Source organism: Chroicocephalus ridibundus, chromosome 2, assembly GCF_963924245.1.
Source record: "Chroicocephalus ridibundus chromosome 2, bChrRid1.1, whole genome shotgun sequence".
In the NCBI taxonomy this organism is placed as follows: Eukaryota; Metazoa; Chordata; class Aves; order Charadriiformes; family Laridae; genus Chroicocephalus; species Chroicocephalus ridibundus.
In genome coordinates this window covers 46628665-46653169 of record NC_086285.1, presented here as the reverse complement: position 1 = coordinate 46653169, position 24505 = coordinate 46628665, and the positions used below count along the sequence as shown (strand labels likewise).

Here is a 24505-nt window from a genome sequence, read left to right as displayed (position 1 = left end):
CAGGTCTGCGGGAGTTACTCCGCAAAATTTACATTTCTGAGATGGGTTAGCGATTAGGGCTCCAGCTTCCTACTGAAGAGGCTGAAATTCAATTTCTCCCCCTCTCACAGCTTTCCTGGCTGATGGTGGGAAGTGGCTTAGGCCATGCTCGTGTTAATCAGGTCAGTGCAGACCTGGTTTTCACCTCCCGGCTGATGTCCCTCCCCACCACGCTCGCACCGCAGCACTTCTGCATCCAGTACGGGCAGGGGGACTCCCGTGACGAAGGACACCTTCGAGCCGGGACAAACAGAGGCACCTCCGAGATCCGGTTTTTCTCCGTGAGAACCAAAGCAACAGATCGCAGAGATGCTGAGATGCTGGTGTCGGTGTTGCCGCCTCCCCCGGCGCTGTCAGCAGGGTGATTCGCACCAGCTACGGGCTGGCTCAGAGGATAACGCGTTTCTTGTTTCAAGGCCTGCTGGATGCTGCGGTAGGCTACAGTGGCCAGGAAGAGAAATGGCACAAGGGCAGACTTCGTCTGATCTCGTACAGCCCTCACACAATTCTATAAGGCAAACGGTGTATTCCCATAATAATAAAATGGGCTGCCGAGGATGCTCAAAAGTACGGTGAACTGTCCTTATCCCTTTTTTTTTTCAGTCATTATATATTGAAAAATCATTGCCAATATTACAGGGAGGCTGCAAAGCTGCCTCTTTGTGAGTAAAGAATCAATAATTTGTTTTTTTCTTTCCTGTATGAAAACAATACCATTAAATCATATTGGTTTATTAAAAAGGCAGTACCTGCTCTGCACACAAATGACAAGGCTGATCGCAGCCTGCCCGGGGGGAGATACAGCTCTCTTATCCACTATGGACTTATTTATCAAAAAAGAGCTAAGCGTGGTTATTTATAAACATCATTTTATTATTTAAAATCATGGTTATTTATTAGTTGGCATGGCCAAGTTTTCACCCCTACAGAGGTACCCGTGGGGGCAGAGCAGATACAGCCCAGCATTACCTGCTGGAGGCTTTGCTCCAACCAACAAACCTCTGCTCCTTCTCCTCCGTCCTGGCCCCGGGGATTTGCCAGGTGGGATGGCTCCCTGCAGCCGTCCCGCGGCTCGGTCACCTCTGCCACCTCACGTGAAAGAAATGCATCCTTCCAGATCGAGTATCATGAAGTCACGAGAGGGTGGTTAGCTCGGGTGTATCCTAGGACAAGTCAAGTCCTGCCCGCTCATCAAAACCCAAAACTCTAGCAAGGAAGAAAATGATGCATGAGACAGGAAGAAAAAAAGTCTGAGAAAGATCTAATGGTTACAATAATCCAATCCACTAATTTTTTTTTTAGTCTGGCGACATGAGAGTTTAAGCTTTTGAAAGGGTACAGGAGAAGAAAGGTGGATCACGTTAGCATCTTCTGACACGCTGCAGAAGCAAACCTTTGGTTCACACGGGTGGGGGCAGCCACCATTCATTTTGCATGACAACTTTTTCCTCCCCCTCTGCAGCGCAGCACCGGTTGCAGCTCGGACAAATGTTAATTAACCAGATGGGGTGGAGGGCACAAAGGCAGTGTGGCTTGTATGGAAGCCATACAATGGGGAATCACTTTAAGAAATGCCTCCTCCCCTCCACCATACACCCCCCAGAGCGTTGTTCTGCAGGACATCTCCATGGAGGTGCTTGTGATGGAGCTCCCCAAAGGTTTGGGCAGGGCTCACCAGGCTGGTACAAGGTGTCTGATGAGCAACTTCTGGAACTAAGGGCATCCAAGCAAGTCTGTAAAAATGTGCTAATGAGGGGCCGTGCGTTACACAGCTAACGGGGAGAGCCCAGCCTCTGCTGGTTCGTGGACTGCCCTGACCGCGCAAGGCCTCCACAGCACCGGGATGCATCTTAATCAGCACTTGGATGTTGGACAGGAAAATAAAATATTCCCCTTCTTTTTCCATAAAGATTCGATCGGTTACTCCACCAACGCCCTGGCGAGGCACCCTTACCCACAGATGTGTCATGAATAATTATTTTCCAAATCATTAACTTAACCTACATGTTAAGAAAACCCCACCACCTCTGTGGTACAGCTAGTGGTTGTGGAGCTGATGAAAGGAAAAAAGCCTTCATCTCGGCTCAGGACACTCTCTGTGATACCTGTCAAAAATGATTACTGTTAGCTCCTGGCAGTTTTGCACCAGGTTCACCCTAAAAAAAAACCTCAAAAAGGCCTTAACTAGAGCCAGTAGTGATGTAAGGAAGAAGGCAAGAGCTGCAGGCAGGCAGGAGTTTGCAGTTCGGGCCTGCCGCCATTACCTCGGGTCCTGTTTCTGCATTTTTATCCCCATTTTGAGGATGCAGCTCAGGCCTCTTTCTGTACAGGGTTTCGGTGCCCCCGGTTTGGGTAAAGGGGGCAGCAGGAGGTGCAGTGCCCATAGTGGGGCAAGAGAGGAGAGAGGGTGGCGAAGGCAGGACAGGGGAGAGGGGGAGAAGATGGGACACCCCCTTTTCAGAGGACCGAAGGAGACCGCGGATTAAACCCATTATTGCGCTGGTTTCTAATGAGCCTGCTACAGCTTTGCCAGGTGGATCAAAGAAATTAAAATCCTGGGGCACAATAAACATTTCCATTCAAGCCCTATTAGTCTTCCTTCCCCCACCATCCTTATCCCTGACCCACATGCTCAGTTACGAGGATGCCGGGACTGAGGTGTCGCACCCATTTCCAGGTGAGACTATGCGGTGTATGGAGGACGTTGGGGCCATCAGACAGCCACCCCTGGGGGTGTCCCATGAGCGTTGGTGTTAGGACCCATCCAGCACCTCGGATGCAGCTCGTGGGGTGCAGGGGGATGTTGTGCTCCCCCAGCAGCACTACGCAACGGGTGAGCAAGGTCCCGGAGCTCAGCCTCCCTTCGGAGGCGCAGGGGTCCCACCACCATGCCATGGGTTATCTGTCAGGGCAGCCTCACGCTTCTCTCGGCGTGGGGACAGCAGTCCTTGCCTGGCCTTGTGGCTGTCCCCGAGCTCTCCTGGACCCCAGGCTCCAACCAGGTTCCCCATGGGCTGGCAGAAGACCTCGGAGCTGGTGACGATGCTTCGGAGGGAGACAACCAGCACCAACCAGCCCCTGCGCAGCCTCTCCTTCTCAGCTAGCATGGGTGAAGGGGCTGCTGGGTCAAGAGCAGAGGAGGGGGCAAAGCTGGTGGCCTGAGGTTGGAAGCCAGAAGGACTTCACAGGGTTTGCTGAGGAGTTGAACAGAGGTAGGGTTTTGTTTCCGAGCTCTGATCTCCAGCTGTAGCTGAAAGCCCAGAGCAATCCTGCAGCAAAGGAGCCAGCCAGAGTGACCCCAGCACTACCTTACCAGAACCCGGGGAGCCACCACCGAGGCGGGCTTTGTCCTACACCCCTCCATGAGATCCTTCACTCGTGGCCCTTCTCGCAAGCACCGTCATTTCTCCCTTCTTTCTCCCTCTGCAAAGGAAGAGAATTTAAAGATTAAACCCTGCTGAGAAATAAAAAAAGTCATAGGTCCCTTGAGACACAAAGTACAGCTACAACCAACTGCACGAGTGGGGAAACAGCTTTTCTACACGTTGGGGGAGGTTTGGCAGGTAGGAAAATATTTCTCAGCAGAACACTCTCCCTCTGGTTTGGATTAATAGCTTGGCTCCAGCTCCACCCCTCCCATAACAAATAAATTTTAAAACATAACTAGCCTGAGAGAAGAAGTATCTGCTGGATGCCTTTTTAATGCTGATTTTTTTTTCCCCTCTGTAAAGCATTCCTCTTTTAAAAGCTCTCTGGCTCTTCACAGCTCGTTTTCCTTGGATTTTATGGAGGTGCCTGTGCTGAGCACATGAGGACAAGTAAGTTCTCGTGTTGCTTTTAATGTGGCGACATGCCCAAGGTACATGTGATAAAAAGAACAAGGCGAGCTGTTGCCAGCAAACAATTTATTTCTGCTTGTGAATTATCCATGAGGAGACCTAGACACGGGGTTTTCTTACCTAGCCGGCTATTAGGCAAAATTATGTGCCGCTCCGCATGATCCTATTTCACCCTGCTGCTGGTCGCCCTGCGAGGCAACCCCCCCCTCCACCTGCCTCCGCAGCTCCTCTGCCACAGGTTTCTCCTGCCCATCGACCTTGCCCAGGGAGATGGAGGTTTGCAGGGGTTTTGTCTGAGCACGTTCCCGTGGTTTTAGGACCCTCTCCTGCTCCGGAGAGGACCCTGTGCTGGGATTAAGCCGCCACTGCGCTGGAGCACGGAGGGAAGTTATTAAACAGGAACTCAATATATCCTTTGTACTTCTCTTAAACTAATAAACAATAGATGTTCTCTTCAAGGGTAAAGGAACAGCTAATAAAATACTCACAAGCTCTGCCTTTCAACCCCAATAACATCTCAGCAACATGACACAAAAGTGATCCTTAAATCCAAGCATTGAACGAGATAAAGAAACGCCAGTCCCCGAATGTGAGAATACCACCGCTGTTTTCCCAATTTTTGTGGGAAGAGCTGGGGTTTGGTGGGCTTGGTCTTTCCCTTTTGCCTTCAGGTGGATCAAAATGCTTCACCTAAAACCTGCTAGTTGAAAATCAGGTCTTTGATGTCCTGCAGGGAAGTCACCGAGCAGTTCTCCGCTCCAGGTGCGGCATGGGTTTGGACAAACTTTATCTACATTTTAGCAATATAGGGGCAAAACACAGTGTCTGCTCCACCATTTCTTTTACAGTCCCCACAAGCGAAACCCTTTGGCGGGTGCCCTTTGCTATTCATCGAGTGGTCTCTGAAGACAGGAGGAAAGAAAGATGGATAATAGAGGGGGACATATGTGGCTTCTCTGAGACAACCCTCTCATGTGGCAGAGGTCCTCTCTCTGGCCGGAGAGCCTAAAACTCACGCCTCGAGGAGGAAATGACTCTGATAAATGGCGGGGAGCGAGGCCAGCACACCCATGGGACATGCTTGTGGTGCTCCACAGCGTTTCGACTTGACCAACAACCAGTGGGAGAAGACAGGGAAGCTGCCACCAAATGCAGAGAAACTTCTGATACCAAGAGCAAACTTGAATCCCATTTTTGAGGTGGAGGGTGACGCACACGTCCCAGTCTGGGCTGGGAAAGCCTGGCCTTGCACTGTGGTGGGCTCCTGGTGTGCAGCCGGGCTGTGCAAAGTGGTTAGCCCAGGACTCACAGTTCCAGGTGGTCTCAAAGTGGGCTCAGAGGGGTGGTGGAAGGGCGTTACATGCTGTGCTCAGCTGTGGCACAAGTGACAATTCACACAGCAGAAAGGACAGCATGCACGTTGTCTGACCACACACCACTGTGAATTCATGGTTTCTTGGTTCTCCTCTGCTCAGGCCAACAGCCAGCTTGCTTGGTGTGGTCAAAGGAGGAGGAAGCAGAGGAGCAGACCACGGAGAAGCTGCTTGGCAGAAGCCCAGTCCCAAAGCATCATGTTTTCCAGCAATGGGTGGAGCGTGCCGCTCTCCCTGGCTGCTTGGGCATCTGAAACAAAAAACCTGGGGACTGGCCTCCTGGAGATCTCCAAGGCCATCTCTCTCAGAGCCTGTTCCCCAGAGTGACTCTCCTTTTTTACCTTTATCTCCTGGCAGCCCCCTTGGTCACAGAATCACAGAATGGTAGGGGTTGGAAGGGACTTCTGGAGATCATCTAGTCCAACCCCCTGCCACAGCAGGGTCACCTAGAGCAGGTTGCACAGGAACACGTCCAGGTGGGTTTTGAATGTCTCCAGAGACGGAGACTCCACCACCTCTCTGGGCAGCCTGTTCCAGTGCTCTGCCACCCTCAAAGTAAAGAAGTTCCTCATGTTTAGGTGGAACCTCTTATGTTCAAGCTTGTGCCCATTACATCTTGTCCTGTCACTGGGCACCACTGAGAAGAGCCTGGCCCCATCCTCCTGACACCCACCCTTTAAGTATTTATAAGTGTTGATAAGATCCCCCCTCAGTCATCTTTTTTCCAGACTGAAGAGACCCAAATCCCTCAGCCTTTCTTCATAAGAGAGGTTTTCCCGTCCCCTAATCATCTTCGTAGCCCTTTGCTGTACCTTCTCCAGCAGTCCTCTGTCCTTCTTGAACTGGGGAGCCCAGAACTGGACACAGTACTCCAAGGGTCCTTCCCCCTGCTTGCTGCTGCTCCGCTGGCACTGGGGGGGTGGCGGCTGACGAGAGCTGGCAGGAGCCTGGGCACAAGTCTGAAAGCCAGAGAGAAATGGGAAAGACACGGCGTTAATTACGATGGCTTGGGACCAGCTGGAACTGTCACGCCGAGTTAACCAAGGAGAAAACAGCTCAGGGCTCAGGGACGAGGCGGCCTGGGGGGCTGGAGGGGGAATGCCAGATGAAAACCCCCACCACGTGCCCGTCACGGCCCTGGAGCATCGCCACGGAGGCAGCTGAGATAACGGGAAAACAGCAAGCCCACCAGCAGCGGCTTTTTCTTTTGAAGCCCTGCCGTCACACTTGGCCTCCCAGACTGGCAGGGCTTAAGCTGCCTTCTTAGCTAAATTGGGAAATTAATTACCCTGAGCCGCACCTCCGAGTGAACGACGGGCAGCTCGCTCTCCGCGATGCCTGGTCTCCAGCGACCAAATGCAGCTCAGCGAAGCAGCCCGGCGCCTCGGCGCTTGGCGGGCTGCAAGACCAGGGCTTTCAGCAGGCAGGGCGTGAAGGGAAGCGCCGTACATTGAGGTCCAAAAATACCTGGAGCTCCCGGTAGCTGGAGTGCTGGGCTGGCTGGGCTGCACAGCAGGTGGGCGCCTCCGCTAGAGGCCCCGGTGTGGTTATTCAAACTCTTTAAAAGGAAACGGACAGAAGCTATTAAAATAGATGGCACTGGTTTTACGCTTCTTGTTGCCTCTGCTTCAAGCTGCCGATTTACGGTTAGTTCGCATTTATGGCTAGTTTGCATTTTCAGAGAGCTTCTTTGCAAAGTTGTAAAAGGTGAGGCTAAAAAAAAACCCCGCATTTTGAGTGTTTTGATTCTGTGGCAATGGACTCCCGTGAGTCAGGGAGCTTCAGAGTTAAGGAATAAATGGGTCCGGTCCCTTTTATAGCCAGTTACAGAATCCCTTCTCTGCTGTAAATCTGTGTAAGGATAAATGCGCTCCCAGGGCAGCCCAGGTGGCAGGAGCCCCCTCCCCCCCACCCTCCCCCACCTTTCCCAGCCCTGGCAAACCTGGCTGTGCCCGCCCCACCGTACACATATTTCATGGCGCTCTGCTTTGGTCTTTTTCCTGGTAAGCAATTGCATCCAAGGGCCTGGTTTTGGTTTACTTCTCTGCAACCCGCATGGGTTGCGCAGACGAAGGCAAAGGGTATGAAAAAAGCTATCAAAGCAGAACGGGGGGGGGGGCGGGGGCGAAAGGGAAAAACTCCCTGGAGCTGCAGTTGGATGCACTGACTGCACCTGGCTGGGGTTTAGGCATGTTCGCTTGCTCCTGAAACTGTTGATCGCCTGATGGTAGTAATGTTTTCCTAAAGATTACGTGGGATTGGCTTTAAGGGGTTCTTTTTATTTCTACCAAGCAGAGAGCACTTCCAGGTAAATGGCTTACCTGGCCTGGAGCAGGAGAAACCGAGGGGCACTACTGCTTTGTCTGAGTAATTTTGGTTGTGGTTTGGTGTTTTTTTTTTTTTTTTCCCCCCACCCTGAAATGTTACTGCTATGCAAGAGAGCCGAGAGCCAAAATCCTTGGGTGGCTTGTTCACGTGCGGCGCTTAACCAGTTTAAGGAATTAGAAATAGCTGAGCTACTGGTGAGGACGCATCAAACCAGCCACCGATAACGCTCTGCTCTCGCTTTTTATGAGACAAGGATAAGCTCAGCAGGAGCAGGGTAAGACCAGAGGCGCTTGCTCTGGGAAAAACCCCGCAGGCAGCTGCGTCCATCAATATCCTGGTATTATACACTTGCTACCCCCACCTACACCACTGCTCTAGTAACCATAACCCGCTGGCTAGAGACCTGCCTAGCCCGGGCCCTGAGAAATCCTGTCTTTTTGGACAGGAACACGCTTAAATTAGGTCTTTGCTCTGGAAGGTGCCAGCACCTGGAATGGGAACGCACACTATAGAGAATGAAGCCAACTGCTCTTCGGTAGTTTTCTTTCTGCCCACATGCGCGCACCCAAGCTTTGCAGCACTTTTTTTTTGGGGGGGGGAAAGGCTGCCCTGAGATTTCCACCAAAAAGTCTGCAATGCTGGCAGGGACTCTCACGTCAGCCCCAGCGGGTTCTTAGTCCTTCCTCTAGCCTGGGAAAAGGAAAACGGTCTACATAAACCACTATTTAGTCAGAAACCACCCTCTAACCCCTAAGGAATCGTTGAAAATTGTTTCGAAACTAGTTTTGAATGGGAACCGAGCACTGGAATTTAGATTTTTCAATTAAAAAGTGTTTGTCTCCTTAATAGAGCTTTTTCACGGTGGGAAGAAAAATTGCCAAAGAAACAAAGCGTTCCTCTCAGAAGCAGCTGGGATGTGCCACTGCAGTGTCTGGCCCCTTGTTGCTGCAGCAGTGACGTCTCCTTGTCCCCCTTCTCCAAGGAGACAGCATCATCCAGGCAGCACCACAAACCAGAGGATGTCTTGCAGAGTCACCCCCTGGCCAAAATTTAGCGACAGGAGGTGGGAAAAGAACAAGCATCCAAAGCACCTGCAAACCCTCTCTCCCAGGCAACGTTCCCAAACTGAATCCCGTTCTCCCCCTCAAGCAAACTACGCTTCAAATTGCTCCTCTGAAGCACCATCATAATCCTGGGGGAGGAACTTGGAGGAAGACGAAGGAAGGAAAGAGATTTTTCACGACTCTCTGGCTCTGAAACGGAAAGGTATTCATGCGTGGAGGAAAGCACCTTCCTCTGTCAGAAGAAAACAGATGAAATAAAAAGACGTTTATGAAATATGGAGGCCTGCACTTCTTCCATCAGGCTGCATAAGAGATGCTGTCAGGGGCTCCCTGGCCATGGCTGAAGGCATCTCGGTGTTTTCCCATGGAACTTTGGCCCCTGCTTCCTCCTGCCCAAAGTCCATCTCAAATTTTCCATCTTCCAATGGCAAAACAGAAGATGGAGTCTACAGAAGGGGGAGTAAAAAGAACAAAGTAAGGGAGAAGGTGGTATAAAGCCTTGAAATGGAGGAGCAGGATGGGAAGAGGGCTTGTACAAACAGCAAATTTTGGGATCCAAAGCTAAAACCTACTGGCTTGGACCCACAGTCCTCCATTGGCCTCTCACCCTGAAAAACAGGAGACTTGCCAGTAACTCATTCCAGATGGCAGTGCCCCACATGCTACCTCCCTCTCCTCCATGCTTCTTGCAGTGAGAATCCCATAAAACCCCAGGCACTTTTCATGAAAGCATTGACCAGGTGGCCACCAGTCCCCCTGCCCTGCTAGTCAGCTTGAACAGTGGCCTGAGCCTCTGCTTCCTAACTCTAGACGCGTAGCTGGGTAAATAAATCAAGCATTAAAGCTTTGTCCAACGAGGAGAAATGGGCATCGCCCACCAAAAGGTGGGGTTGAAGGAGGTGAAGAAGCTGCCCAAGCCAACCTGCCACAGCTCCACGCCATGCCCGTACGGTGGTAGCTATGTCAAGAAAAGCAAAACACAGGGAGAGATGACTCCAGCCAGCCTAAACCTGGTTACAACTCAGTGAGACGGAGACGTAGGGTTCTGCGGGGTGGGCAGCCACCAGCCCCCTCTCCTCTCTGCCCCCAGGCAGGTCCCCTGCGGCTGGGCTGAAGGAGCCACCGGGCACAGCTTTGTGCTTACCCTAGCCTGTGACTTGCATCTGCTCCAAGGGACTGCCACCATCCAAGGATCCCATGGGGACACTCCTGCCATAAACAGTCCCCGAATACAAGCAGACTTGCCCCCCTGGGGCTGAATGGTAGCAAAAGGCCAGTATTCAGCTCTGTTTTTTCAATATTGGTGATATCCCCCCAAAACAAGAGATCTATCAGGGTCCGTGCAGCAGCTGCCGTCTCAGTACCCATCCGTGGATGGGAACAGGGACCTGGCAGGTTTTTGCCAGGCGGATCGAAGATGCAGGAGGAACTGACTCATCACAGAAATGTCACACTGATAGAGATGTCCACAGGAAAACACCGTGGTAAATCCACACCCAGTGAGAAAAAGACATTGCTGCCGGCGATGGTGTGACTACAGGCTGTCCCACCTCTGTCCACCTTACCCCAACGCTGGCCGAGATGGAGGGGGCGACCGCTATAACCAGAAGAACATCAAAGTAAGGAAGAACAAAAGAACCGGGAGTTTCTAGGAGAGAGGAGTGCGAGGCTGAGCTGGGTAGGTAGGTCTGTAGATGCTACATTATGCATACGGGGACACGGCTAACCCAGAAGGTAAATCAGGCAATTCGAGCGAGCTGTTTGAATAAACACCGAACAAAGGGAAACTCAATTAAATTTTAAAGGCAACACATTTTCAAATGGCGGGACTAAGCAGCATTTAAAGGAGATGATTGCTGCCAAGTTATTTCGAGCAAGCAGGAGGCTATTCGGCTTATCTGTTTGAACGTGCCAACAATTAATTTAGTAATCAGCGTGTTCAGAAGGGACAATTTTGAGAGGGTGACAAGGCGGGCCAGGCCCTCAGTCGGTGTAAATTCGCACCGGCTTGCTGTGTGGCAGCCAGCCCCGCGCCAGTGGAGGGTTTGGCTGAAGCCCCCCCTGGGTGGGGGGACATGCCGGGGGAGGTGACACCTCTTACATAAGGACGGTGATGTGCCTCACACACATGCAGATGGTGATGCTTCTCATACCACCCACGGCACAGATGGACCGTCAGTCATCACATTGAAAGCCATTCCAAGAGTGCGCCTACCCCGAGTCCAGCAGGGAAAAAATTAAGTGCTCTTCTATCCACCAAACCTACCCCTGCCTTACACCGCACAGACACCAGAAGCAAAAATATTGTAGAAATAAGCCTGCTATTTATATAGCTCAGCAGATGAGATCCAGCAATAGAGATGCTGAAGTCACCCTTTTGTTTAATGTAAATTCAATGATGTTTTGCTTACAGGCTCCCTTTCACCCAGGGACCCTGGAGAACCACCACCTCCTTGCTGTGCAGATGGACCAGCTTCTGTCCTAAAGAGGTTAAAGGCTCAGGTCGCGGCCCTTGCCAGCCCCCCTGCAGTGAATGCGTCTCTGCTGCCAAGCCATCTACGCCAACAGCGTGCGGGGTCCTAAAATAAATCCTTTCCTAAGTGTCTTAATTTAATTTGGGTCCCGTGAGGCGCCGGTGTCTCAGGAAGGGCCATGCACACATCCTGGAGCGGTCGGTGCGCAGAGCCTTAGAGACAGGGGCAAAAAGGTGGCCTGAAATGGAAGAAAAAAAAAAATATAAAAAAAATTCGTAGACAGCTTTGAAAAATATTCCTGTCATAGGCTTACCTTGAGTAACATAGTTGTTAAAGACTGAGGTGATGAAGCCCAAAAAGGCAATCTGCATTATTTCTCACAGAAATCTTCTAAGAAATGGTCTGTATTTCCTAAGCTTTCTTTTAAAGGGCTTGTTTTTCCTTTTTATTTTCCTTCCCTCCACAGTAACTCTTGAAAGTCACAAATTATTGCCATTAAGAATTATTACTTCTTCAAGAAAAGGATATGCCCAAAAGAATCAGGGGAGGGGAGAGAGAGGAGACAGAAAGAAATCTCAGTTTGAACTCTGCAAACCCAAGTATTTTGATTAGATATTTCCAGTCACTTTCTGGGGGCGTAAAACCCGCGCCAGGTGACCAGGCTGGACTGCAGCTAGAGTGTCACAGCCTGCCCCTACCACCCACAGGCCGCCTGTCAGAAGGAAGAAGTCAAAAGCTGGAGAAATCCATAGGGCCAGTAAAAAAAAAGTGCAATAATTTTGCAAAGCAAAAAAAGCTAGCCAGTAATAATTTATGGAAGGCATGGTTTTTTCTGGATGAGGTTTAGGATTCTGCGTGCTTGTCCAGAGCTAAGCACACCGTGTAAGCACTGGAGCATCTCCGGCTGGTGAGAGGAGGATCAGCTGGTGGCCACCACCTCTGTCCCCTGCTCCAGTGTCCCACCAAGGCGCCCCACTGGCTGCGCAGAGGGAGATCAGGAGGAGCTGAATTGCAGCCACACGAGAACACGGCTCACAGGGGACCAGCACCCTCACTGCTTCTTGCCTGGCCAGTAGCTCAGTGATGTCTTCATGCTGCACCCAGCTGAGGGAGCAAGCTCAGGACACCCACCTCTAAGCCACTCTCCATCATGCAGAGGACAATTCCTGCCTGGAATAAGGGTTTCAAAGCCACGCAGTGGATGCTCGATAATCTCTTGGCAGGACGTGGGCTATCTCAAAAGGACTATTATAAGATACATATAAAACAAAAGAAAAAAAAACAGGATTTCATTATTATTTCCCAGTGTGCTAGGTTCCTGAGAAGCTGGCAAACAAGTGCTCTAGAAACTTTCCGATGTGAGCTCCCACAGGTGATGATGCGGAATGCCACCTGCCAGGCTGCGTGGAACAAGTCCCTCCACCACTCGTCAGCCCTGGTTTCTCTAGAAACAGCCTGGCTCAGTCCATTTTGAGCCCTCAACTTGTGCTACTCTACCCTGCTCCCTGCTCTTCCAGGCCAACTGGTCTTCCACCATGTTGAGCAAGGGATGGTCTATTTAAGACAAGTGCCATCTGTAAGTCTCAACTCTCCACAGCCCTGGTGGCAGCATGTCCTTCTTGAGAAACACACCCAAGCCATATCGGAGTTGAGCCTCTTCAGGAATGTTCTTGGATATGGTTTTTAAGGGTGAGTTTGCGCTGTAAGCAATGGAAAATAACAGTAGCGTGAATTGCTCTGGCTCTACTAAAGTCACTATCACACTTGAGAAGTCCCATCCCCTAGGGAACTGTATTATCATACAACCCACACCTCCTGCTCCAACACCTCACGCGTGACAAGCTGCTAAATGCTCCATTCGGTCCTTCATCCTCGCACGCACCAGTTAAGGAGCCCTCCCACCACAGCTGGCTGCTCCTTGCTCTTTGGCTAATTAAAATGAGATATGAAACTGCATCCAGAGGAAATCCTCCTAGATGATCCATCTCCGTGAGCACGGCCAAGCCTGGCAGCAGCGAGTTGGAGACCAGCTCCCTGTTAGCATCCTCCACTGCCCCCAGAGGGTTTGGAGTTTAATCCCAGCTATTTCTCTTCTTCCAGGTCAGTGGAGCCAGAGGAACGAGCTGGTTTGGAAAGACAGTAACCCAGCTCCAGTGAGAGACGCAGCCCCAGCCCCAGCCCCAGCGCACAGTGAGCCTGCATTCGTTAGAGGATTAAATTTTAAGCAATGCCAAGCAAACTTTCCTCCTGATCAGTTGACATCGACAGAGAAAAGTCCTGCCGGGCTTCCTTGAAACGTGAAGGCTGGAGGCTGCGTGAGAGGACATTCGTGTGAAGCAAGGGAAACATCCCCCCAGTGGGACAGGGGAGGATGAGGGGGGGGGGGCGGAAATTGGAATGGGCCTGCAGAACTCTGATGGCAAAGTTATTAAAAGGAAAGAAAATTAACTCTGGGAATATGTTAGCGCTCCAGCACAGTTCTTGAGGTAGGAACTCAGCATAACGTTACTGTGCCCAATTTGGCACAGCCACAGGCTGGGCCACATAGTCTCAGTGCTGTGTGCTCCGGAGAGGAGGAATTTGGGTGTAGCAGTGAGAACAGACCTTCTCATACCGGGCAGGCGTTGTAGGCAAATGGCCACATCACCATCACAATTCCAGCGTTCAGCTCTCTCGGAATTTGAAGAGGAAAAATCCTTTAATGTTGTTTCCACCTCGTAAAGTACTTCTAGCACTGATGAGGAAGACAGAACCTGAATGCACATTTTTGGAAAGCGCATTTGATTATCTTCTGGAAAAAAGGGAGTCTCATGAATGCAAGAGAACATCTCATACATTAAGAGCATGGAAACCCATGAATATGACACCTCATTGCCCTGTAGCCAATTTTGTTGATCAGAATCATTAGGATATGAGAAGAAAATAGTTAAGGTGCTGTAACCAATCTGCAAATGTTAGAAAATCTACAATCATACAAAACTAATTTTAAGTTAAATGGGATGGTCTACAAATTACGGGCAAAGGATTGCTGCAAAAGGCACTAAGAAAGGCCGGCAGACTTTGATATTGTTGTTCTGTTCTTTTTCCCCCCCTTTACATCATAAACATGTTTGAAAACAAAGACAGATATAATGAAAATGAAAATAAAGAATTAGCACTTGCCCGAAGGTCCAATGTTGTACTGTGGTGGTTCACTCATTTTTCATCCCTCCTGTTTCTTGTCAGATTTGTACAGCAATGTTTTTCTCCCCCTCTCTCTAGGACTCGTATTATAATCCTGCCTTGAGATGCTCATCTATCAGCCCATCACTCATAAAACACGCCATTTATCCTACAGTTCAAACATCCATCCAGACCTCGGGAGGACGGTGGGGACCAAGGAGGGAGAGGAGGAGAAAGCACTTTTCCTGTTGCTTTAAGGCTGGTTATAAACTATGGAGGATGCTAACATCTACCAGGGAAACATCTCACACTCCTGACTCTTTTTTCCTCCCTTCCCCAAGAGCTGTACTTTTCACACAGAGCTGTTTTTCAGAAACAGCGTCATTTAGGGTCTCCACCTAAAGGAGACCTGTGCAGGATGAGGATTAAGTAGTCAGCTTGTTACCCCTGCGATGAAGCCAGATTCTGATCTCAGGGAAAATGAGCCTAAGTCTAGAATAAACTAGTCCCTTCACTGCAGCAACAGAGGTGCGAGTGTCATCAGCCTGACCCCTGCCACATGATCTGCCCAGCCCCAGGCCATGGCACCCACCTACCCGTCCCCTGCCTGACTCTGCTCCTCCCACCAACATTCAGGAAAACCTGTGCCCAGAAAGCTTCCCTTTGCGACCACCTGCCTATTACTTAGCGAAGCACGTACCTGTTAGCAGCTATTATCGACAGATTATTCGGATCAAACACCACAAAAAAGGATTTTCTTGAGCAGATTGCCGTAAACACAATCTCTCCCCCACGATCTCTTCCAAACCATCCCCTTCCTTTCCCACAGACCTATACGTAACTCACAAAATGAAAACATCTTAAACCACAGTAAATTATTTTCTCTACTCCATCCCACCTGTCTCCCATCTGCTATTCCAGCCTTTCACTATCGGGTGCAGTAAAATCTGATTTTAACACGAAGCTGACACGGTAGTCTCATTCTCTTCAGCCAAAACATGAAAAATAAAAAGCTACCCATATACACATTTTATCACGGCAATAGATAAATCTATCACAATAAGAATTTTGACAGATAATAAAAAGCAAAAAAATACTGAGGAGGTTTACAGCAGTTTAATGAAGGCTCTTGTACCAAATCTTGAACTCAAAGTTACAGTCAGAATTATTGAAAAAAATAACTTACAGTGAAAAAGCTGATGAGAATCGCCCACCTAGCCGTGGAATTAACTGCGGTTTAACGCTGTGCTTAAATACTCAAATACTCACCACACAATAGAAACAAATTTAAATCACGACCAAGGTACACATAATTCACTTCCATTCTGTTTTCAATTACATGTATTCAGCATGTAATTTAGCCTCTGGAAGTTACTCTGAAGACCACAGAAGTTTCTTTTTTTTTTTTTTTTAAATACTCACTGGAAATAAATACCATTTAAAGAACACACGTGGAGTGCAATAAAATAGACACTTAGGCACTGGTACAGTCTAGTCCTCTTCAGCCCTCTACAAACTACAAGACAAGAAGTTTTAAACCACAGATGGAGTGGAGAGCGGGGCAGAGCTGTACAGGTAGCGCAACAGGTTATGTACTACACAAGAGAACATCTGCAAACGGTCCCAGGAGATTTTTGTTGAAGATGCAGCGTATCCACACCAGATATATTGTGAAGGGCTTAATGTTTTCTGAGAAGGTGTGATTCTGATGGGACAATATATAAGGCATGTAAGTGTTTTCCCCTTGCTCTTGTATCCACACTTCATATTTCACTTCTCTGACCTTGAGATACTTCAGGTTCCAGGGGATCTGCCAGGACACGGCAAGTTTAGCTTCGCTGGTCCCCTGGACAGAGGCTTGACACTTGGCATCCCTCACTTTGCCAGGGTAGAGGCTACCGGACCACTTCTGCCTCCTGGATCCAGGCTTAGACTTCACAGTCTGCCTGATGACCTGGATGAGAGAAGGGATGTTCACCTTCGTGTCCTGGTAGGCACGGAACAGCCACTCGGGGTTGCGGCAGCAGAGGTGCCGCGGCACCTCTGTGCTCTTAATGATGCGCTCTTGCTCAGCTTTGTCCAGATGAGCAATCCCGCCCTGATCCCAAGGTCTGTCTGGGTAGGTGACGGTGTCTTCCTGGTCGGTGTTCTGCCAGGCAATGTACTGCAGGTCCATGCCAGGAAGGGTTGCCAGGGTTTTGTAAGGAGTATAGTGTTCAGGGTTGATAGCATAAGGAAAGAGCTCCACCACTGTGGCACCTCTTGGCAGGAAGAGAGACATGACTAATTGGGCCCCATGCATGCTGACCAGCATGGACGCATTGCTGATCAACCGGACGATGTCAGAAAATGAATGCTCCTCCAGAGAGACAGTAATGGTTTTCATCTGAAACTCCTGAGCGAGAGCCAGGATTAGTTCTGCCTCATTTAGGATAAGTCTGTTGATTGTTCGACTGAACACTACGATGTACTCCTCACTGGAGCTTTCCTCCAAGCTGACGTTCAGCTTCTGCATCATGAATTTGGTGAACTGCCTGATCTCATTACCAGAAACCAAGATGTTAGCCTTTGGCCCTTGTGGTTGGACAAATCCGTACTGGTACCAGGTGGTGATTTTGGACAGTCCCACATACGATTTGGTAAAGCAGAGGAGCCTGCCCAGGGTTTTAAGTTGCTCCCTGAGGAGTGGCTGCTTGTTACTCAGTAACTTGTAGAGGTCAAAATGAACACCTTCACTCCACCCTTCCATGAAGAAGAGCCGTGCCTCCAGATCTAAATCAGAGAACTGCTGCATGGTATAATAAATAGGGAGGAGGTCGTCATGAAAGACGTGCATCAGGTTGTCTGGGTTGAACCTGTTAGCGATCAGCGCCACATCAGGCACGAAGACCGGCTTTGGCATAAATTTCAGTGCAGCAGCTGGCAGCTCCACAAAGTTGAAGTACTGGGTGTTGTGATCTTCCACTGAGGAGAGGTCAAGCAGAGCCGGCTGGAACCTCCGGGAGCCCAGGTTGGGCAGCATGACCGAGGAGTTGCTGTGAAAGTAGACAAACTCCTCAGCCTCAGTAGAGTAGCAGAGGGACTCAAAGCGGCAGACACGATCAGTGTGCATCCTGCCGGTGCACACCATCCTGGTACCGTCCTCCACCAGTGCCTGGAGAGCTGCATGGTAGTCAATCTGAACCTGAGAGAGTTCCTGAGACTGACGGGTGAGGACCAACTCCTCTTCAACCATGAAGACATGCTCTCGCAGTTTGATGTATTTCCACAGCACAGCAGCAAGGACAGACACGAGCAGGGCATTAAACACGGCTGCTATGTTCATTCTGTAGTTAGATCCTAGCAAGATGACAGGTGGGGAACGCAATGGAGAGGGAACACATCATTAACACTCCTTGACATGGTGAGGGCAAAGACCTGTGGAAAATAAACCAAGAGGAACCATTTAAACATCAGGTTTACAGCTCCACCATAAATCATATTTTATAGACTAATCAAGAGAGTTTAGGCTTTTTTCAGCAATTTTTCCCCCTCCCAGAGCATGAGGGAAAAGAAGAAAAAGAGTGCCAAAGCACTACCCAAAACTGTAAAAAAACCAAATAAAGCAAACAAAACTGGGAGCTGCTCTACAGGAAGGCTTCCTCTCTCATTTTCATTTCTACCCTTTTGGAGAAGCAAAGTAAAAGAGTTTGAGGATGAGTTCCATGAAGCTTTGTCAGAAAAAAATGGCAGGTTCCCTGGGACTTTGGCTCACTCTGCTTTTTGCAGACCAGTCCAACAGCGAGAAGGAAGACAGCGCTACAATCACTGGGCCGCTCACAGAGGGCTTGAGAGACCCAGCTCCTTCTCTTGATCTGCCATAGGCTTTTCGCATGGCTGTGAGGACCCAACTTTGCCTCTCGCCTTTACTGTGCAGATAACAATGGTACAAGGAGTATTGCCAAATATAGATTTTGCTACACTACATTCCAATATTAAACGCGAACTGGTGAACGTGACATTCAATTTAATTTTATTAGGGGGTGGGGGAAGGACTTTCAGGTCTACAGACTGCCCTGTGGGAGACTCCCAAGTCACTCAGTTGTTTCTTTGCCTGCAATCCGGGATCAAAGGCTAGGAGCTGCCATCATTTTCCAAAAGAAATATTGGCATGGGAGAAAGGAGAGCTCCGCTCCTTATGCAAGGAACTGAATTTTCATTAAAACAATCAAACCTTCATTTAGCGAGAGTCTGACTTGTACCAGCACGGCCAACCCTTACACAAATGGGAAGGTAATACATTTGAAGTGTTTCCAGTGTTGGTGTTTCCCTGTTCCAACCTGAGAATCTCTTCTGTGCTGCTCCAAGGCTTCCCTGTTTCTTTTTCCGTTATGGGAAAGATCCTGCCAATGTTTTCTTTCTATGTAGAAACACTACTGGCTTATATCAAAGTATTGATTATATTTTCAACTGTGAACTTCAATTGAGATATTGATTCAACTACAGTATTTATGGGCTCCAATTTTCATTATGCATCAAGGTTCACTGCTAGTCAGGCTGTAAATAATTGCAGCCATGACTCATGGGGAACTATAGGAAGGGAAATTTCTGATTGGTATATACCTGATTAGACTGTTTCTAACTGCAGTTTTTAAAAGTAGCAATTTAAACTCCCTTTGATGCAAGTTTGGAGGGAGGGAAAAAAGCAACATCTCAAGCACGTGTTCTGACATCCCAAGCAATAGTTCCTTAGGCATTTTAACCCGGAGATGCTTGTTCTTATATGCCGGAGTGGAGGAAGACAGCGAGGCATATTTAGGACCAATGCAAACACCACCTCTACTGTCAAGGGAGTTCTTTCAAAAAGAGAGATTGCAGCCTAAAAGTTTGATCCTGCAATCTAGTTCTTGCAGCTTGGAAATGAACGGAGAATCATTCATGGAATTCAATGAAGCCAGAAAGGATCCCAACAGCCTGCGGGATCCCTGTCTTAGAAAAAAACTGAAGGTACGTGGGAGACTGTATAATGCTAAAGAAATGAGTGCTAGCTGTAAGCCGCACAGATTCAAGAGATGGTCTCTGGGGATCTGAGCAACAAATTCATTTCAATTTCAGAGCAGCTCTAGCTACTCAAATGGAACAGAAATGAAGTTCAGCTCCTTTGGCAAGTGGTTTGAAAAACTGCCTCATTTAGCAACTCTCTAAAAGCAAGCAGCAAATTAAAAAGGTGTTGTTTTGATGTCAACCATGGAAAAGGGAATGGGAAGGGCCCCAGAGCGGTCATCTAATTACCAGGGCAGGATCAGCTCTCCCTAAACCACTCCCCCAAAATGCTTATTTTATTCATCTCTTCAGCCAGTCTCTAGCAATTAAGGCATGAAGGACTACAATAAGCTCTTTCCTAACACTCAGCCTTTGTTTACACCACAGCAATTTAAACCTGGTCTTGTCGCATGTGGCACAGATATCCTGCACAGATGAACAATGGCTGTCACATCACCTCTCAGTCTTTCCTCCTCTATAACAGGGAGGGACTGCTGCTCCTGATGGCTTTGCAACGGTGGCTGTTCCACGGACAACCTTGAATAGAAACCTTCTGGGGACAGTGGTACATCACGTGGTTAGGCTTTGCTAATGTAACCAAACCAGTTTTCAGGAAAAGAAATTTTTGATGGGGACAGATCTAAGATTTTCAAAGCTTCATTTTACTTCTTCACTATCTTTGAAAGATGTCTAACGATATCATCCAACTCTTCACATAACCTCTCCACTACAGACCTCTCATCTTGTGAGCACTGCTTTAAATGACTTCAGCAGCAGCACTAAGGAGAAGACCAAGCCCAAGCAGCCACATGCAAAGCCCACTGGCCAGTATGTGAAGGAGACCTTTAAAAATCAAGTCCTCTGCCACAAGCACACACTTCAAATAAAGGCCAGTGGAAGGCCTTGTGGAAGCTAACTACTGCAGGTCAGAAGAACAAATCACCTACAAGTTCAATGGAGTCAACACAAGTTGCAAGAACTCGGCAGAGGGGGAAAACCACATGGCCCCTTTATTATTCCAGTATGGTGGGGAGAGTGTGTATGTGTGGGTGTTTCAAAGGCATCAGAAGCCAGCAGTCCATAAAAACACCACTGATACAATCTGCATTTCATGGGCATTTCAGTGGTGGAGAGATCTGCCGACCATTACAAACCCCTTGAGCTGAACAGGCCTCCTTGGAAACAGCCTGTTCTAATGTTTCACCCCTGACTGATTTGTTTTCTCCACTCTAGCCCCAAGGGAAGGGCATAAGAGGCACTTCAGAGATGCTGATAGATGTGGCCAGTGTTGGGAGGTTAGCAGTTTTTATTTCAGACTCTGCTACAGCAATAGCCAATAAATGGCTACAAATGAACAACTCAGCTTTTTAATAAAAATCACCTGCAAGGCCCTCCTCCATCTCTTCCCCCACTCCAGTTCTTTCATTTCCCTGCACTTAGCTGAAGTGAGTGCATGTGCTTTAGCCAACCAGGTGTCAGGAATGAATGTTAAAAGCTAGCAATGCTAAAGGAATCCATCTTCATTCCTTCATGCCAGTTCATAAATCCTGGTTCATGCTGCTTGGCTGAAAGCTGCTTTTGATAGAAAGCAGGGGATGTGGACAGGAAAGGGTGTTGCAGGCAGAACTGAAAGGAGAATTTCACAGGTACACAGGGAACAGTCTTGATTCCTTGCCTGTTTTCCCACATTTTATCATTCACCTTTTTTTTTAATTTGACATTTTCAGTGAACACAGACCTCAAAGAACTAAAATCTTTGGTCCTTCAAGGAGTGACAGAACATAAATAGTAACAAACCGTCCTGTTGTTTGGTTTTACAGACCCAGGAAAGGTTGCACTAAGGGGCTAAAGGCAAGCAATCACTCTCCAGGGCTCCTGGTTCCTCAGTCCCCCAAGCTGAGGTCAGTCGTTAAGTGCTGTCAGCAGCAGTAGTCCTGGCATGGGAAGCTATTCCAGAAGGCAGCAGGTAACTCTGAAATAGGTGAAAGCATTTAGTCTTCCACCTGAAGAGAGATGCTTTGCAATAAAGTAAATTTTCGTTACTAAATCTCCCTCACAAAATGGGTCTTAGAGCTGCCACTCCCCTCCCACGGTGTCATCAGAGAACATCTTAAGAACTAAAAAGCACTTGCAGAAGTGGGAGGCCAGATACACTGCTACTTTCTTTTAGAGCAGTCCTCTGTGCTGTTTCTTTCTACATATAGGTCAGCATCTAGGCTGTTCACAGCCCTAATTGCCCAAAGACTAACCACCCCCCGCCCAATTCCTACCACACTCATCCACCCTCTCCACTTCCCAGTGACACTGGGATAACCATGACTTTGCTTCATGTGAGAAACATGCCCCAGTTACCAAGGAAATCGCATGGACTGACATTTTTTTACTCTATGCTTTGAAATGCTAAAGCACCATCCTTCAGCAAGAGAAGACGCGACAGCTGATACACAAGAGCCTAGCCAGAAGAGATGTGCACGTAAAAGCAGCACAGGCTTCTCGTTGCCAAGTTGGCAGAAGACAACGATGCCCCATGGGAGGGGACGGGTTGTGCCCTTGAGGAATCCCAACAGGAGCAGGCTGCAGGGGAGGAGCAGGAGTGAGAGAGGGAGACAGAAGTGGCAGATTTCCCTGGAACGGATGCTGAAAAGGCAGTGGGGCAGCTGACTTAAGAGCGCCGCACGGTCAAAGATGGGGAGCTCAAACAACACACTTGCATAGGGGAAGCTCAAGACTTTGCAAGGGAAAGAAGTTCATGCCCTGAGGTTTGCAGCTCAGCCACAACAGATGCTGCTCCAGAGGCTAAGAGCCTGTGGGAGGGGCTCTATTTTTGGTCAGCTTATTTTTCCTCTTTTTCCAAAAGAGACCTTACCCCATTCTCTTCCTCCACCCTCACTAACTTAGCAAAAGGGTCACAGATTCATCCTCTCAGCCCGGATACCGCTGCTCTAACTATCACTGATTACTAGCGAGCAGGTAAAGACTTCAGAAGCATGCCATCTGGTGTGTTCAGCAAGCAATTCTGGTAGAGACCTTGAGAATCTTTGCAGGGCCATAGTACTCTCATGGAAGTTTGGACACAGTAGCACCTTCCCCCTGTTAGCTGCTGATCATCCGATATTTTAAACATCCTCAGGAAGTGGGAAAGTAACAGGAAGCATAGGTGGAGAAGCTGTTCTTCATCTCTTGTTAACATGTCGAGGAGATCAGAGTGGGTGGGATGAGAGAGATGAATTTCTACTAACAGGCAGTTGGCATAAATGAATCCAGACAGTCCTTTAAGAGATGAATTCTGCTATTCTTTTTTCAATTGTGAAGCTAGGGTAGGATGAATCACTACTTTAAAGCTATTAATTTGATGGACAATGTTTTAAATCCCTTATCCACTTAAAAAAATTACAATCTAGGTAAGAAATTGGGAGAAAAGCTACGAAGTCCACACAACAAAAACCCAAACAAACAAAAAGACACAAACATGCACTACTAAGAATCTCAGAGGAACAAAACGTGAGTTTGATTAGGGAGAATAACGGTCACCAGGGTGAACAGCACATCTAAAGGGGACCACCTACTCCTGCAGGTATTAACAAAATGAGAAATGCTGGTTTTGTCTCCTTAGACTTTGACAAGCTTTTGTTACCAACTGCCCAAGCACTTTCCAAGCCAATGCTCAGTTTTCCAGAGCTACAGCAGGCTAAAAAACCCCTCACAAAATGGAAAAAAGCATGAAGGGGACACGTTTCCAGAAAGCATCACCACTCTGTGTACAGAGCAAATTGCCTTTACTGGGTTTGGCCCAACTGACCAGCTCCTCACAGAGCCTATCAGTCATGGCAGCAGTGTCCAAGCAGAACCATCTCCGCAGTTCCCAGAAATGCGGCACAATTGGAAGTAGACTGGGGCTGCTCTTGCAACAGGACAGGGAAAGAGCTGGGGCAGAGCTGCTTGGGCAGGGGACCCTGACCCTTCGTGTTACAGCAACACAGTGGGAGGGCTGGGAGCTGATATTCCTTCCTCAAGGACATTTTCCCCATTAGCACTCCCTACCCTCATATCCATCTCTTGCTAGGCTGGCTTTCCAGGACCGGCACAGGAAAAGTAAAGCGTGCAAACATGGCATTTCACACTCCCCCTGCAAAATGTCTTCTGTTCTTTCTCCCATGCCTGATGCAAGAGGCTTAGCTAAAGATGCAGTATATGTAATACATGCTGTTTTAAATATCTACTTCATTCATGCTCAAAGCAGAAGTTGCTAGAAGGCAACTTTCCCAATTGGAAGGAGGGGGAGTTAGGATTCAGCAGCCAAGAACTGGCTTTTATTCTCATCTCTGTCACAGATTCCCCCAGAACTACAAGCAAGTCAATCCCCAGTTATTCACTGTATTTGTTTAATGAGATACTTATATCTTTCCCAGTACATATCACATTAAAGAAAGGATGGTACACTGAATGATTGATATACTGGAACATTTTCTCTGTAAAAACCAGCCAAGTGTAGAAGTGCTGACTTTTTAAACAGGAAAAGAGCAGATTCTCAAAGGGAGCAAACCCAGCAGTTTAAAATACAAATATCATTAATGAAGCCTGATATAAAAAGGGGATATGAAAAATAAGAATACCTTAACTCTGCAGCTTCAAGTGGAATTTTAAATATAGAACTTTATTCAGAAAAAATAAAATCAAAACATAATTTTTTTTTTTTTTTAGAAAAAACAACTGTTTTTTTTTTTAGATTGTTTAGGTATCTATAGACAGTTGTACTCAAAATATCTTCAGTTTTTTGTGGTTTAGCATAAGACAGGAACAGAAAGCAAAACAGTAAGTCTTTCTATAGAAGCGCGCAACCAAGGAGACTGAGGCTCTGTGCAATGGTCCCTACCGCAAACATACCTTCAATATGAACAGGAGAATATTGGTAGCTACCGGACACCTTCCACTTGTGCTTAGGGATGGAAAATCTAAGTTTTCTTCCATTTAATTTCAGAGGCTGAGAGAGCTGGGATAGGAAGAGATCCAGCCTGACTTTCAGGTTGACTAGCAGCCATTGATTTAATATTTGTTGATACTGCTGTCTTGATCTACAAAAAAGAGGTAAAAAAAAAATACCAATACTAAGCAGTCAATGCATATAAGCAAACCATGAAACCGAGCTGTAAGTATGAAACTAAATTCTTGGGCTTTTAAGGTCCACATTTCCAAATCTCTTCTCC

General features: G+C 48.2%; 1 protein-coding gene across 6 annotated transcripts in view; it reads right to left on the bottom strand.

Moving 5' to 3' along the window:
• Positions 1-15380: 15380 nt before the first annotated feature.
• POMGNT2 (protein O-linked mannose N-acetylglucosaminyltransferase 2 (beta 1,4-)) overlaps positions 15381-24505 on the bottom strand; it is a 35374-nt gene continuing 26249 nt past the window's right edge. For 3 of the 6 annotated variants that reach the window (XM_063325267.1, XM_063325266.1, XM_063325269.1), the window contains 2 exons: positions 24186-24373; positions 15381-17696 (listed from right to left, as the gene is read on the bottom strand). In XM_063325267.1, coding sequence (XP_063181337.1) covers positions 15868-17604 — 1737 coding nt within the window. In that variant the 5' untranslated portion in view covers positions 17605-17696; positions 24186-24373 and the 3' untranslated portion in view covers positions 15381-15867. The remainder of the gene's footprint in view (positions 17697-24185; positions 24374-24505) is intronic. The other 3 variants (XM_063325270.1, XM_063325268.1, XM_063325272.1) reach the window with 1 other exon arrangement.